This window comes from Chlorocebus sabaeus, chromosome 10 (genome assembly GCF_047675955.1).
Source record: "Chlorocebus sabaeus isolate Y175 chromosome 10, mChlSab1.0.hap1, whole genome shotgun sequence".
Classification (NCBI taxonomy): domain Eukaryota; kingdom Metazoa; phylum Chordata; class Mammalia; order Primates; family Cercopithecidae; genus Chlorocebus; species Chlorocebus sabaeus.
The window spans coordinates 87496505-87511301 of NC_132913.1; the positions used below are offsets into that span (position 1 = coordinate 87496505).

The window sequence follows — 14797 nt, forward strand, 5'->3', positions numbered from 1 at the left end:
TGGCGCTCCCCGGGCGAGCGTGTGGCCGCCGCGCTTCGACGTGGACCCGCCCGCCCCGGATCTGAATCGCCCGCGGCCGCGGTCCCTCGCCTGCCCTCCTCCCGGCTCGGGCGCCCCCGTCCCCTCCCAAGCCGGAGGGAGACCCACTGCCCCACAAGACGCTCTCTGGCCCGGAGCCGCAAAGCCCACGTCAGCTGGGACCACCCAGCCCTCGGATCCCAGCCGGGTGCGGGGGCCGCGGCCCCAGGGAACCCCGCGACCCTGGCACCCAGCGGGAGCTGGATGCGTCGGCGTCCGCGCTGCGCGGGGCGGGCGGGGGTGGCGGGAGCAGACGCCGAGCGCCCTGGCCGCGGGATGAAGCGGTCGCGCCGCCGCATCTGGGCAGGGGGACCCCGGAGTCCGCGGGCAGCCGACTGGAGCGGGAGATGGGGGTGTCGTGGGAGGCGTTCCCGCTGGACTCCGGCGCACTCGGAATATCACGCTGCCGCACACGCGGGGCTGAAGGGCCGAGTCTTCACCTGCGCGGGGATGCGGCGGAAGCGTCGCGTCTTCGCGAGTGGAGGTTTCGCGTTCCCGCGGGGTTGGTGTGTTTGTGAACTTCACGAGCTTCTCATCCCCCCTCAATCCTGGTTTTAGCAGATGTCAGGGTTTTGGAGACCTGACACTTTCGTGAAAGATTCTTTCTGTACGTTTTCTTTTTACTGTATTACAGGGTTTGTAGCTTGAGAACTAGTGAAAACCCTTAACCTCAAACACAGTTTCTTTGCTTATTTTTTAAATTTGAATATTAAAATATGTACCAGCTCCCTCACAAGCCGACAGACTTTAAGACAAACAACTCTGAAATTTTAGAACCTGTTTAGAGAAAGTGGTTTTATATCAGTACTTGAAAGAGTAAGGTGGTGTAACGTTTTTAACATCGTTTTAGTTTGTCTTAAAAGAAGGATTCATCACCACTTTGATTGGTACTGTTTTCCAGAGTTTAAGCAGATGTATGTAATATGGCAGGGAAAAGGACAGGAAGTCAGAAATCTCTTCATTCTGAATAAAGAAAAAAGACTTCAAGAAATATAACCAATTATTTTGAAAGATACCCGGAAAATAGAGTAGCCGTCTGGATAAAGTATTTGATAGGCCTTATGAAATTGTGTTGCTTAACCAGAAAGCAATGTGTTGTTAGGGCAGTTTTATCTAGTAACTGTCGTGTTTAAAAATATCTGTGTATGATATTCTTTGTTGAATTTTAACTGGGGAAAAATCAACTTTGGGAATGGTTTTCTATTTGGACAAGGCAAATACTGCCGTTTCTAATTAGAGTTTTGGAAGAAGCTCAAGCTGTGTTAAAACCTATTGTATGGAGCAGCAGAACAGAAAACGTGTCAAATTCTGTATCTGTGTGGCAGAAAACATGTCAAATTCTGTATCTGTGTGGCTTTAAATACACACACACAGACACACAAACTAGAGACTAGCCCCAAAAGATAATTTGCATAAAAATACAATCACTTGAATGCAGAGAATAGCTAAAGACGACGTTAGTAAAAACTGAACATCTGGGAAAAGACTGTATTAATTGGCAATTTTCTTTCTTTAATCCCTGAAAATATTAAATGATTTTCTAAGAATCAACTTAGTTTAATGTGCTCATTTAGACAGGCAAAATGATCAAGACTCCTTTTGTATTCATTTTGTTTTAGGGAGCCCCCTAATGAAAGTCTTCAGTAAATAGTTTCTCCGCATGCACTGATTTTCACGAGGCCATTGTGGAGAGAGGTATCTGTGGGCTTGTGAAGCTGCTCTGCCACACCAGTAAGGATCAGGGAAAGGAAATACTTAGGCCACACCGTTGCAGTCTTTGATTGCATGCCAATCTGAAGCATTTTATGGACCCGTTAAATGGTAAGCTTTTACATCAGAAGTTAAGCTTTAGAAATATCTCACTTTGGGTCTTAATTTTTGTCAGCTTCTCAGTCTGCTGAATTGTGCTATCATTCACAGTGAATATTCGTGAATGGTCGTGTGTTGAAAGAGCATAGGTGGTCTTCATTCTATTACTTTATACCGTTTTAATCAGCGTTTTGTGAGGTGAGCCAGGACAAGAACTTCTGGTTACAGTTTGGATAGGATGGAAAAAGTTGAGGTTGCTCTTCATAAGATCTAAGCTGCTACCACCTGTCCCAGTGTATGACAAGAGTGGAGTGTGTTTTATGTGCACTTGACAGGTGCTGCTTTGTCACTGCTTCATAGTACTTCTTTCCTAGCCATCTTCTGTAGCACTTTTACTGTCATTTGACTGTGATAATTAATCATATGTTTGTTATAATTTCTGTGCACAGAAGAGTAGATTTTACAAGCATGACAGGACATGAGAGTAGATGTCTCATATGGACAGATTGAAGTGATTGGGTCTGTTTATTGATCTCTGAATGGTTGTGCAACATTCAACTAATCCATTTCATCACTGTTTTGCCTTAAAGTGTAATCACACAATTAAAATAAGATTTTCATGTTACAAACAGTTAAAAACCCAGTAAACATAATTATAGAAGAAAAACAAACCTTTCTTTTTTCTTCCCTTTTTTGAAGTAGTCTTGCTATGAAGGTGTTATTTCTTTGACACATCAAAATGGCTAATTTGGAGTTGTGATGCTTGTTATGTAAATAGGCCATATGTTGAATTTCTGCAGAAGCTTATTCCTTCAGTGTTGTGGTAATGGGTAGGATCCCCTAAGTAGCATAGCTGAGAAAAATAGTTTTATGAAGATATATTTCTCTCTACAACTTATATAATTTTTTATTATTTTTGTTTAATAGCTAGTGTTTTTATTTTCTAATACAAAATTTTTAAATGTGATGTTATCCTTCCTTACATCATACAAATCTTTGTCTCTAGTACTGATCCAAACTCCATTCCTATTTATCTGCTTGCTTAATTAATAGACTTTTTATGGTGGATGTCCTGCTGTCAAGCTAAAGACTACACGCTTGATAACAAACTTTTTGTATTCTCTCTAAACTTGTTCCTTTTATGATGAAAAGACTTTCCCTTCTTGATCTGTTTAGCATTCTCTTCATCACCCAGACTGGAGATGTAGGAACCATTGCTGACTTCTCTCTCTCACTGCCTCTGTGAAACTGTGTGTCAGGTCCTGTTAACTCTTCCTTTTTGATGGTTTCTCTGAGCCACCCCTTGGACAGCATTGTTAGGGGACATCTCATTCCCAGGAGATGCATGCTGTACAAGCCAAGCCCATGAACGTTTCATTCTTCACTCTCCCGGATCGGATAGGAGGCCGTCAGCCATCACTGTTTCTAGGATGATTATAGTCTACACCTTGGTCTCTCTGGAATTGAGTTTTCCGCATTCTATGCACTTCCACCATATCAACCTTCCTAAAACTCTTCCCTCCGAACTCTTCTCCAAGGATTGTTTCATGGGAACAATATCGTAGCATTGTTTAGTATTGCACCATAGTGCAAATACTTTCCATGACCTCCCCCATTGCTCATCCTCTCAACTTGGTTTCAGTGTACCTCACAGTCTTGCCCCAGATTAACTTACCAAATTATTTTCTACTTCTTTCCAACATGAACCTTCTGTTTCTACTAGTTGGATCTCACTGCCCTTCTAAGATGACATGCTCCTTTTCATGTGTCCTTTTTTCGTTCATGCCCTGCCTTTTAGAATGTCTCTTTTCTTTTTTACTCTGACCTAACCACATTCTTCAAGTCAGCCTGCCCTGATCATGTTACTCTCATTGGTTCTTTCTGCCCTTTTGTTTGCATAGTTCCTCTAGACCATCGGATCCTTTTTTACGCTGTTTCAATGCTTCATTCTTGCTTTCTCAACTAGATAGCAAGTTCCTTCAGGGCATTGATATGCCTTTTATTCTGTCTACAGGCCCTGGCCATAGGAAGCACTTGATAAATACACCCATAAAATGAATAAATGTAAGAGTGATTTTTTAAAAATGATGGGCTTTGATATTGACTCTGTACTGTTCACCATTGGGTCCTCAGAGCCTAACTCACAGCCTGACACATAGTCATGACCTCAGTAAATATTTGTTAACTTAGAAATTCATGTTGACATTGGATAAAAGGGACAGGCATTTGAAGGAGGCGTCTGTCAAGGGTTTTTTTCCCCATTTTTCTTCTGTGGTTCTAATCAGCTTCTCCATTCATCAGCTGTGAGAATTCTGAGGACTCGGCATTTCCCAGAGTTGGGATAATGATGGAGTCTGGCAGTTGTGAGTTGGAATTAAGAAGCCTGTAGTTATTTTAAGGTGGAGTGATGGGCCCCAGTACTGAGCAAAAAAAGCATTCAGGCTTTATGCCAGTATTTTATACGTCAAACAATTAGGCTAAAGTTATCAGTTATATAAAAGTTCAGCTAACTGGCTCTAAAATTTCAGACTGTATTTATTGCAGGCTGCTCAAGTTTTTCATTTAAAAGCATCCTTGTAGATTAAAAAAAATACATCTGGGCACCCATCTGAGGGTGAAAGGTGATGTAGGGAAGAGTCTACCACATCCCATTGTATTCAGGACCAAATTTAATTCTTTAGTAAGAATTTTGTACAAGTCACTATTTCTGCTGGGAAGGAGTATATAGCCTAGCAGGAAAAATAACAGACGTATCCCAGAAACAAAGGTCTAACAGAACACAGAAGGGAAAAACATCTTCTTCTGTTGGAGAGTGGAGGGGGTCTTCTTAGAATGACAGTTGTTTGAGGTGATTACTGAAAAGATCTGGATAAGATTTCAGTGTTACTGGGAATATAAGGGTGAGGGAAGGGTGATGTGAGTGAATTCCAGGGCCAATTTGTTGGCTTTACATCAGCGCTCTTATAGTACTCCTGCTTCTGAGTTGAACGCAGGTAGGAGTCTTCTGAGCATTGGTGGGCTGCAGTGTTCAATAATGGAACCTAAAGGATATATAGATACCTGCAATAATTACGTGTGGTGCCAAGTGCTGAACTGACTGTGACACAAAGCGAAAAATAAATCTTGGAAGCAATATAACCAGTGTGTTCCTGGATAGCATCCAGCTCACTTAGAATGCCCAAAAAGGCCTCCTGCATTATGGAAATGCCACTGAAGGTTGACACTTTCACAGTAATGTAAATAATGAGAGATCCACCCTGGATTGTGTTCCCAAGCAGCCAGTCATCTGTGGGACACTGCGCAGTGCACCTAGCCGAGCTGAGTAAAGGTGTAAATACAGTGTTATGTAGAACCCCCATTCTGATTTTGTGGAACTACTCCCATGGTCTGTAAAGCTAGGGCCAGTGGGAATGTTTGAGGAATACAGATTTTGGGTCAATATATGGGAAGTTGCACCATTATGGATTGTGCCATTTCAGGAGGTGATAGGCCCCCATCACTAAACATGTATAAGCATAGCCTATGCCAGGCAATATCTTATTTGATTATATGCATTCTCTCCTTTATTCTCAAAACAGTGCTATGAAGTACATGCTTCTGTTACTACAGTTTTACTGAAGAGCAAAACTGAAGCCTAGAAAGGTTGAGTAGCTAGTAATTTGTAGAGCAGGTATAAAGCCCAGGCAGTTTGCGGGCAGAAACTGCGTATGCACTGAGATGAAGAAAGGATGCAAACATTAGGTGGCCTTATGGATTTTCAAGGTTCCTTCCTAACACTAGGATTGATTCTTTAATTCACCTTAGGGATCAAGATGCTAGCTATTGCAAAGTACTAATTCAATATCAGCACCCAGTTCCTAGAGATTCAGAACAAAGTGAATACAGTCATCATCATCATAGTTATCACTTATTGATCATCTTATCACGTTATTTAAACCTCAAAGGAATCTTGGAAGGTAAGGATTATATATCCTTATTGGACAGGGAAACTGAAGCTCAGGGAAGTTACATAACTTGATTGAGTCTGCAGAGTTGATAAGTGGCAGATGAATCTGGTGTCTGAAACCCAGGCCCTGCTTTTTGTGATACCACCCTGTGAGGTAACACATGGTGACACTGAAAATATTTACCTATCAGTCTGCACAGAAACCAACAAGTCAGAGAGGTACTAGCTGTCAACAACCCCTGTGGCTCTGCAGGTGATGAGTATCACCTGAGGTGATGTTTCAGAGTAGTTTGAAGGTGTGTGAAAGGCTATGTAATCTACCAAGACCACAGGTCTGGAGCTCTAGTGACTTCTTCCCATGCTCAGCATTTATTTGATTTTATACATGATAAGTAGTACTATTAAAGAAAGAGAAAGCCTTCACGGATAACTATATTACATTTATGTTTCTAATTAAGGAAAAATGGTTTTGCAGTGGTGATCTGTGTACCTTATAAATGGCAGGCTCTCTTCCCACTCCTTTTCTTCCTCTCCCTTATTCCAGTCTGAGACTAATCTCTCTTGCTTCCTCGGGGATCTTGCTTCATTATCTTTTCTTCAGGGTCTCAATTATCCTTTTCTTTCAGCCTATAAACATACATAAGCCTTGTTCTTTATAAAAACAGAAAATGATGAATGCCTTTGGTCGCTTCTTTTTAGGTTTGGGTATGTTTCCTTATTCCTGGTCTTAGCAGGCAGCTCCTTGAAGTTCAGGTCCTCATATACATCCTGCACCTCGCCACCTTCCTTTCATCTTCAACCCCCTACACTCCTGTCCTCTCCTAATGACCACCTCTGTCTAGATAATGGACCACCATTATCTAAAATGTTGATAGTCACAACATTCTTAAAATGTTGCCCATCTGTTTTCTGAGTTAACCGTTTCTCCTAATTTTCTTTCTTGTCCAGCTGTTGTGTATTTGGACTTCTCTTTACTGTCCTCCCTTCCTCTCAAACAGTAGCATCCCCTACAGTTGAGCCCTCAGCCCTCTGCTCACTCTCCATATTTGCCCTGTGGCAGCACATCTTCTGTTTTCTTCTACTGCCACCTATATGCCATTGATTCCATTGGAAATCTGCATCTCCGGCCTTGAAATCTTATCTGACATGTGTTCCAAGTATCTTTAACTCAACAAGTTCAAAACATCACTTCCCCAACTTCAATCCAGCATACTCCTTCTGTGTTTTCTATCTCAATGAATGAAACCTGCTTCACCAAGTTTAAAACCTAGGACAACTTCTTTGCCTTCTTCAACCCCTACATTTTATGTAAGACTGTCTTTTTAGACTCTCTTGAATCTGCCCTTTTCTCCATGTATCATAACCTTCATTACTGCCGTGGTTTGGGCCCTCATCCCTTCTCTTGAGGATTATTGCAGCAGCCTCACAACTGGTCTCTCTGGCTTCTGCCTGGCCTGTCTCCAGTTTGTTCCTCACACTGCTGCCTTTCTGAAAGGCAAATCTGATTACGACACTCCACTGCTTAAAATCCTTCAGAAGAGTTTCTGCATCTTCAAGTTAAAATCTAAGCTCCCTGGTATGGCACGAAAGCTTCTTTGTGATCTGGGCCTTCCCTTCAGGTGTGTGTCAGTCTCTTCTAATGATCCTGGTCCCTACTGTCTGCCCCTGCCCATAGCATCTCCACTAAAGGAAAGAAATGATAGGAGGGATGGGAACAGAGGCGAGATGATAGACATGCTGTTCAGTACTGTAGCCACTAGCTACATGTGGCTGTTGGGCGCTGGAAATACAGCTAGTCCAAGTTGAGATGTGAGTAAGTGTGAAATACACCATGATTTGAGACAATATAAAAAATGTAAAATTTCTCCTTTAACAAATTGTAATATTCACTACATGTTGAAACAGCAATAGTTTTGATATAATGGGTTAAACAAAATATATTACTAAAATTAATTTCACATATTTTTTATTTTTTAAAATGTGATTACTTAGTGGATGTTAACATGTGACATAAAGAAAAAATATTAAAATAAAATGTGATTACTAGAAAATTAAACCACCTGTGTGCTCACATTATAGTTCTGTTGGACAGCATTGTTAGGGAACATCTCATTCCCAGGAGATGCATCCTGTACGAGCCAAGCCCATGAGGTTTTTGAATGATTAAGTCAGTCCTATTGGCATAGAGAAGTAGCAGTTGCTCATTTTTTTCTATCCAGAGATATGAAATGTTTGGATAAGATTCAGAATTGGAGAGACAGATTCTGAACACTACAGCCAGGAGTTATATGTACAATGGGTATAGTGTGGAAAGCACTATTAAAGCACATCTGTCTCAGCAGGCCCACCCAGCCATCATCAGGAGTGGGAGGCAGGAATTTTCGTGGTGTGGTAGAAGGATTTGAGGTAGACAGGAGGAACAAGGGAAGGGAAAGTGGAGTCACATTCCCTGGAAGCCTCCTACTTGTGAGGCACCAGCTGAAACCTTGAGAGCCAGGTCTCTGAGAGTCCCCATCCTGCCATTGATTCTTCCTAGTGGGTTAAGTCCCAACTTCCCTACTCTCTGGCTGTAGGATCCTGAACAAGTTAATGAATCAGTGAATCTGGAGTCTGAAAAATATGCACACCATACAGTCATTGTGCGTCAAACAAAATGATGTGCCCCAAGCTGATAAGGGCTGTACAGAATTAGTTATGCCTTAAGACGCTGAGGGCAGTAATCTGTGGATGAGTTGGTTCGAAGAGCTTTGAGGGAAGGGCATATGGGCTGTCAGAAAGACCTGGAAGATAGCACGTGTTGCCTTAAGAGATATGCAGAGCTTCTGGCTAACACGGTGAAACCCCGTCTCTACTAAAAATACAAAAAAAAAAAAAAAAATTAGGCATGTTGGTGGGTGCCTGTAGTCCCAGCTACTCGGGAGGCTGAGGCAAGAGAATGGCGTGAACCCAGGAGACGGAGCTTGCAGTGAGCCGAGATCACGCCACTGCACTGCAGTCTGGGCGACAGTGAGCGACTCTATCTCAGAAAAAACAAAACAAAACGCAGAGCTTTATATGTTCATGGTGCAAAAGCCAACCTTTGGTAGGAAACCACATCTTATCAGGTTGGATCAGGAAGGGGAAGCCCTCCTGGAAGATTTGATGGGAAGAAACTGTGACTATCAAGAGGACAGTCCAGTAGGATTAGATTCCAGTGAAATCTGATAGGCAGTGTGACTCAGTGTCTTCTCTTGTGGTGGTTTGCCTGCTATAGTCTGTTGGACTCTTAAATTCTGAGAAGAACTTCCTCTGTTGGTTTCAACCTGGGCAGCTGTTTTTATTTGCTTAATGAGTAGGCATTTTGTATAAGGTTTTGTTAGGGGTTTTTGTATAAGGTTTTGTTAGGTTCTTGTGCTAAAAACAAAAGTTTGAAAGTCCTATATTATAGAAAATGGCCTGAGTGGTGACTACCTTGATGTGATTATTTCTCCCTCATTTGCAGGATCTAGGACCAGTTTAGGCCCTTTCCAGAGGGAATACAGCTTCCTTTCATCTGAACCTTAGCGACTTAGCAGATCAACCTTGCAGTTTGCCTTGTCCAGGTAGTTTAGCCAGGTAGCCATAACTCAGTCTCGTTCTTGGGTAAATGAGTTTTCACTTTTGTACTGGGTTCCACCTTGTCTCCTACATTCCCAAGTCCTGGATTTGTGTTCTTGTGGAGGGACCCCAAGTTGTCTCAGGTAAGGGTCCTGTTACATTTCTCCAAGCCTTCTGGGGACAGTAGTGTCCCTAGGGCTGGACCACTGCTCCTCCCTTCTAGGCCTCTTTAGTACTGAGAACTACCAGCAGGGGTCAGGAAACCTAATAGATATTTAGAATTGAATAACTTGCCTAGAGCTTGGCTTTTCCCTGGTTCCAGACCCCTGAGAGCAAACATTGCTTGCTAGTTTGCTGTCCCGTTGGTCTCTGAGTCCCATTTGTACAAGTTGGAAGGAGAAGGGAAGACAGATATAGGACTGATTTTCTTAAATTATGATACATTCATGTCTTTGTCTCTAGTGGTCTTATGTGTGTATGAGAAAGGTGGCCGCCTTTATGTTGTGATTTCAGAATGCATACTGCTGAAAAGGGCACTTCAAATATCAAGTTTCTCTTTTTTGCTCTCCAATATGTGAAAGCCTACATTATAAAAACTCTAGTTTCCTAAGACGAGTATGATTTAGAAGAAAAAGAGGACAGGCTTTGGCCCTTGAAAGACCTGATTTTGAGTCATGCAGTTACTGGCTATATGAACTTGAGCAAGTTATTTAATCTTTCTGAACCCCAGTTTTCTTATGTATGAAGTGAAGTAATGCCTACAATTTTGTTATATTTTGTTATGACTAAATGAGATAAAATATAAAGTGCCTGGCACCAGGGCCTAAAATGCAAATGCTATGGAGGTGGTAAGTCAAACTTACCCTCATATCTCAGTGTATCTCAATTCACCCTCCTTATGTTGAATAATTTTATAGACCTTTCCCTGAGACTGGTCAGGAAGAGGATATGAAATCTGGGGCAAGGGGCCCAGATTTTACTCATCCAAGGGTGAAAAAGGACCAGAAGGAAGTTGCCTTCACATTTTGCTTAAGTCCCATCCTCCCTGTGGTTTGCATTTGTGAAAATGTTCATCTGAGATTATAGGTATAGCATGAAGCCTTAGAAAAAAGACATGTTTACATCCTCTGCCAGGATAGCATAACAATTAACAAAGCAGGTTTTTGAATCTCTGAATAGTCAGGTGCACTGCCATCAAAATAAATTTTTGTTTCTATTCTTTGCTGATAGATTACAAATAAAGAAAGCCACTAAAATATCCTGAAAAAGAAGATTTGTATATGAATTGGACACCAGGGACAGATTTTTCACACTTATTTTGTTGGAGCCATTCTTTCCTTAGCTGTGGGTGTTTGGGAAGTTCTTTTGTTGTAGCTTTCTTGCTTACAAGAGGGAAAAAGCTTTAGTATACTAAGGTAAGAATGATTTTGATTGGAGGCAATATTGTTCTCAGTGTGGGCTGACTTTCATGTATTGTAGTGATTACCAGTACATAGCCGAGAAAACCCATTTGTTGAAGTGCTGTAAACAGCAGATAGTCTGATCTCAAATACTGCCCTGATCGACAAGTGTTTATTGTAGGAATGTGGTCCGTCCTATAATCTTTTAAGGGAAAAGGGGAAGATGTTATGCCAGTCACTGTGACTGCAAATGTCCTGATCTGGCAGGTCTTTTTCCTTTCTCGTTAAATAACGAGAAATCTGTGGAATCTGAATGGTGGATTCAGTACATGCACTGAGCTTCCAGTGACTTGCTCAGCTCTTGATGCAATTGATCACTCCACTGTAATTCCATACCCTCGATTTTAGTGCCATATCAAAATCATGAACACTCAAGGAGACTATGTAAATCTACTTCCTCAAAAATTAGAAATAATGGCACTAAAAATGTTATTTAATGCTGGTTTGTGACACTGAATATATAAACTCATTCATTGTTCTGGTACTCCCTGAACAAGAACTGTTTCGGTTGCACTGGATGATATCAACTAAGGTTTCCATGGCAACGCTAATTTATAATTTCCAAACTTTTGTAGAATTTCACCTTCTGGACTCTCCTAGATTGCATTTAAATTTACATTTTCCCCCCTCATTTATTAAGGTGAGGCATATTTAGATATTACTTACAGGTATGTACTAGGAGTATCTTCATGAAACTCACTGATAAGAAATTAGATGTGTAGAAAGCAGGCATTGGAAACAGAAAATGGATACTGTGGTCTAACATCCCACCAAATGCAGGAATTCTTTCCACATCATCCCAGTTGCCATTTGAACCAGCCAGGAATGAGGAGTTTGGTCAACTTTTTATGATGCCAAGTAATGCTAATGACAGTAGTCTGAAATGCTCCTGGACCTTAAGTCCCTTTCGATTTGGACTTCGTGTTATTTGTGATTGGACCAATACTTCATCAAGCACAGGTGGACACAGATATTTGTAAAACCTCTTCCCAGTGGTGGTCTTCCATCCGCCCTTTGGATGCCACAGAAGAAATATGCACCTTCTCTGTGGTCGCTCTTCAAATATTTGACCATAGCTATTGTATCTCCTCCTCGAAGTCTTCTCCTTTCAGGGCTATGCAGTTCTAGTTCTCTTAACTGATAGTTCTCATCCTGTTAACATTCCTCTGGGCACCCACCACTCTGTCAATGCCATCTTAAAAATGAGGCATCTGGCCAGATGTTGTGGCTCACACCTGTAATCCCAACACTTTGAAGGCCGAGGTGGGGCTATCACTTGAAGTCAGGAGTTTGAGACCAGCCCGGCCAATATGGCAAAACCCCATCTCTACTAAAAATACAAAAATTAGCTGAGCGTGGTGGTGCATGCCTGTAGTCCCAGCTACTCAGGAGGCTGAGGCAGGAAAATCACTTGAACCCCGAAGGTGGAGGTTGCAGTGAGCCAAGATTGCACCACTGCACTCCAGCACTCTGGCTTGGACGACAGAGCAAGACCCCATCTCAAAACAAAACAAACCAAAACAAAAAACAAGAGGCATCTTGAATGCAACAGCCTACTCCTGACTGAGTACTCTGAATGGTAGAAAACACTAGGCTGCTATTCACTCCCTTGATCAGGGCACCCTTCTTTTATTAATCTAGTCAAATACTGTGTGGGCCTCACTTGTAAATCGGGAGCAGCACATTGTTCATATATGAAGCTAAAGAAACCTTCCAAGCTTTTTTTCTTAACAGACTACTACAAAGCCAGGTCTCCTTTGTTCTTTACTTGAGCAGTGAATCATGTGTGCCTACTTAGAGGACTTTACATACATTTATCCTACATTTTGTCTCTTTTTGTCAAATTATTTTTCCTCTTTATCAAGACGGCTTTGAATTCTAAAATTTTTAAATTCAATATATTAGTGATGTTAGACTTTTACATATTTGTCAATTGCACACTTGGAAATGTTACTTTGTCGTTGATATTTGACCAAGATAGGCCAAAGGCAGAGCCCTGTGACATTCTGCAAGAGAATTATTAACATCAGTATGTGAATTTTTTTTTTTTTAACTAGCTTGACAGTCTTTCACTTATGTTTACTTTCTTGTCCAAGAGCATAGAGTCAGGGAAAGTCTTAGTCAAATGCCTTAGTAATGAAATCATTATTGGTCCACTTATTGCCACTCAGTAGAACCCATATGATAAAGAATAAGATTCATGAGAGTAATTTTTAGATTGCCTTAATTTTTCTTTTGAAAAATTTCTGGGAAAAGCATGTAAATCACCTTTTTTTAATGTATCTAAGAGAAAATAATTTTGTAAAATAAAATCAAACTTCACCTATCATTTCAACTCATATGAACTTGTTTGGTTCAAAGGAATTGCTATGTAATACATCATTCTATTCTCTTTACAGAATCATTACTCTTAAAAAGAATTGGTGGGGTGATAGGAAATTACTCCATAGGTGTCACTCCAACACATCATGATATTCTCACCTCCTGGGACAGAGAGTCATCAGGCTGAGGCATGTCCAAACAGCATGCCAGCCTGTGTAGATGGCTCCATGACAGTATCACTGACGTGACCATGACAGAGAGAGCTCTGATGGCATTGTGTCACTAATGGATGTGTTTTCACTAAGCTGAAAATTCTGTGTTATTTGAAAAGAGGTTTATTTTTCCTCCCACACAAATTCTTTGACTCTCATATTAATGTCAAATATCTGTCAGGTAACACATATGGTGCTTTCTGTGCTGTATTTTACTGTACTCATGTACAAAATAGTTTTTTAAAAAACGTGTTGTCTGCCTTGGACTAGATGGAAAAAAAGCAATTTAAAAGAACAGTATTCTTAAGAAACACAAATCTATAATATATCAAGGAATAAATTATTGCTTCATAAAAATACTAGTGTTTGTGTCATACTTTATATTTTTCAAAGTGCTTTCATGCACCTTCTTTTGAAAAAAAAATTTGATGTTAAAAATAATACGTACTCTTTGGATGTGGAAACTACTGAAAGGGATAAAAAATTAATTACAAGTCAACTAAAATTTCACCTCTGAGAGATTGTCACTGTTAGCATTTGGTGTTTCCCTTTCAGATGTACATTTGTGTGAGGTTGTGAGTGTATGTGCATGTGTATATTTGTGTGTTTTAAAGTAGCTCTTGGTGGACCCAGGAGGTTTGTACTGAAAAATCAGCATGACATAGTCAGTAAAGAGCTTTGGAATCAGGCACTTGGAGATTTCAACCCTGGCTATACAACTTATGTAGTGACTATGAATTCCTTAAACTCTCTAAACCTTAATTTCTATTTCTATAAAATGGGGACAATACTATATACCTAGTAAGTTTATTGTAAAAATTAATAAGATAATACAAATAAAGTACATAGTAGGGTTCTTGGCCCATAGCATATGCTCAGCAAATGTGAACTATTTTTATTATGCAGGTTTTCTTTTCTGCTTTCTTCACTTGAATTCTGGAGTAAAAATTTCCTTGTCATAAAATATTATTTGAAAAGTATTTAGAATGATTACATAAATTTCAGTATATGAATATACTTTAATGTTATTCTATGGACAAACAGTTTTTAATTCACTGTGATCACAAAGAACACCACAGCTAATATCCTTTACATTATGTTTTGTGAATAGACAACAAATTCAAAATGAATTACTAATCACATTTTATGGAGAGGCAGAAAAAAACTGGCAATTCTTTAGTGTCTATTAATGTTCCAGGTTATATGCTATGTTCTTTACAACAAAATTCTCTTTTAACTTTCACAACCCCTTTGAGGTAAGTCTGTTACGCCCATTTTTCAGATGACAGAGCTCTGAGGGAAGGTAAGTCGTTCGCTCAAGGTCACAGAGAGATAGGGATGGTAGAGATGGTGTTTGAAGCCAGCGTCAGATTTCAAAGCTTACACTTTTTCCA

At 40.6% G+C, this 14797-nt stretch overlaps 1 protein-coding gene across 9 annotated transcripts in view; it reads left to right on the plus strand.

Moving 5' to 3' along the window:
• SPATS2L (spermatogenesis associated serine rich 2 like) overlaps positions 1-14797 on the plus strand; it is a 171939-nt gene that overhangs the window by 1110 nt on the left and 156032 nt on the right. For 2 of the 9 annotated variants that reach the window (XM_038001789.2, XM_007965781.3), the window contains exon 2: positions 1698-1899. The exons of the other annotated variants lie outside the window; for them this stretch is intronic. In XM_038001789.2, the coding sequence (XP_037857717.1) occupies positions 1897-1899 (3 nt within the window). In that variant the 5' untranslated portion in view covers positions 1698-1896. The remainder of the gene's footprint in view (positions 1-1697; positions 1900-14797) is intronic. 9 annotated transcript variants of the gene reach the window in all.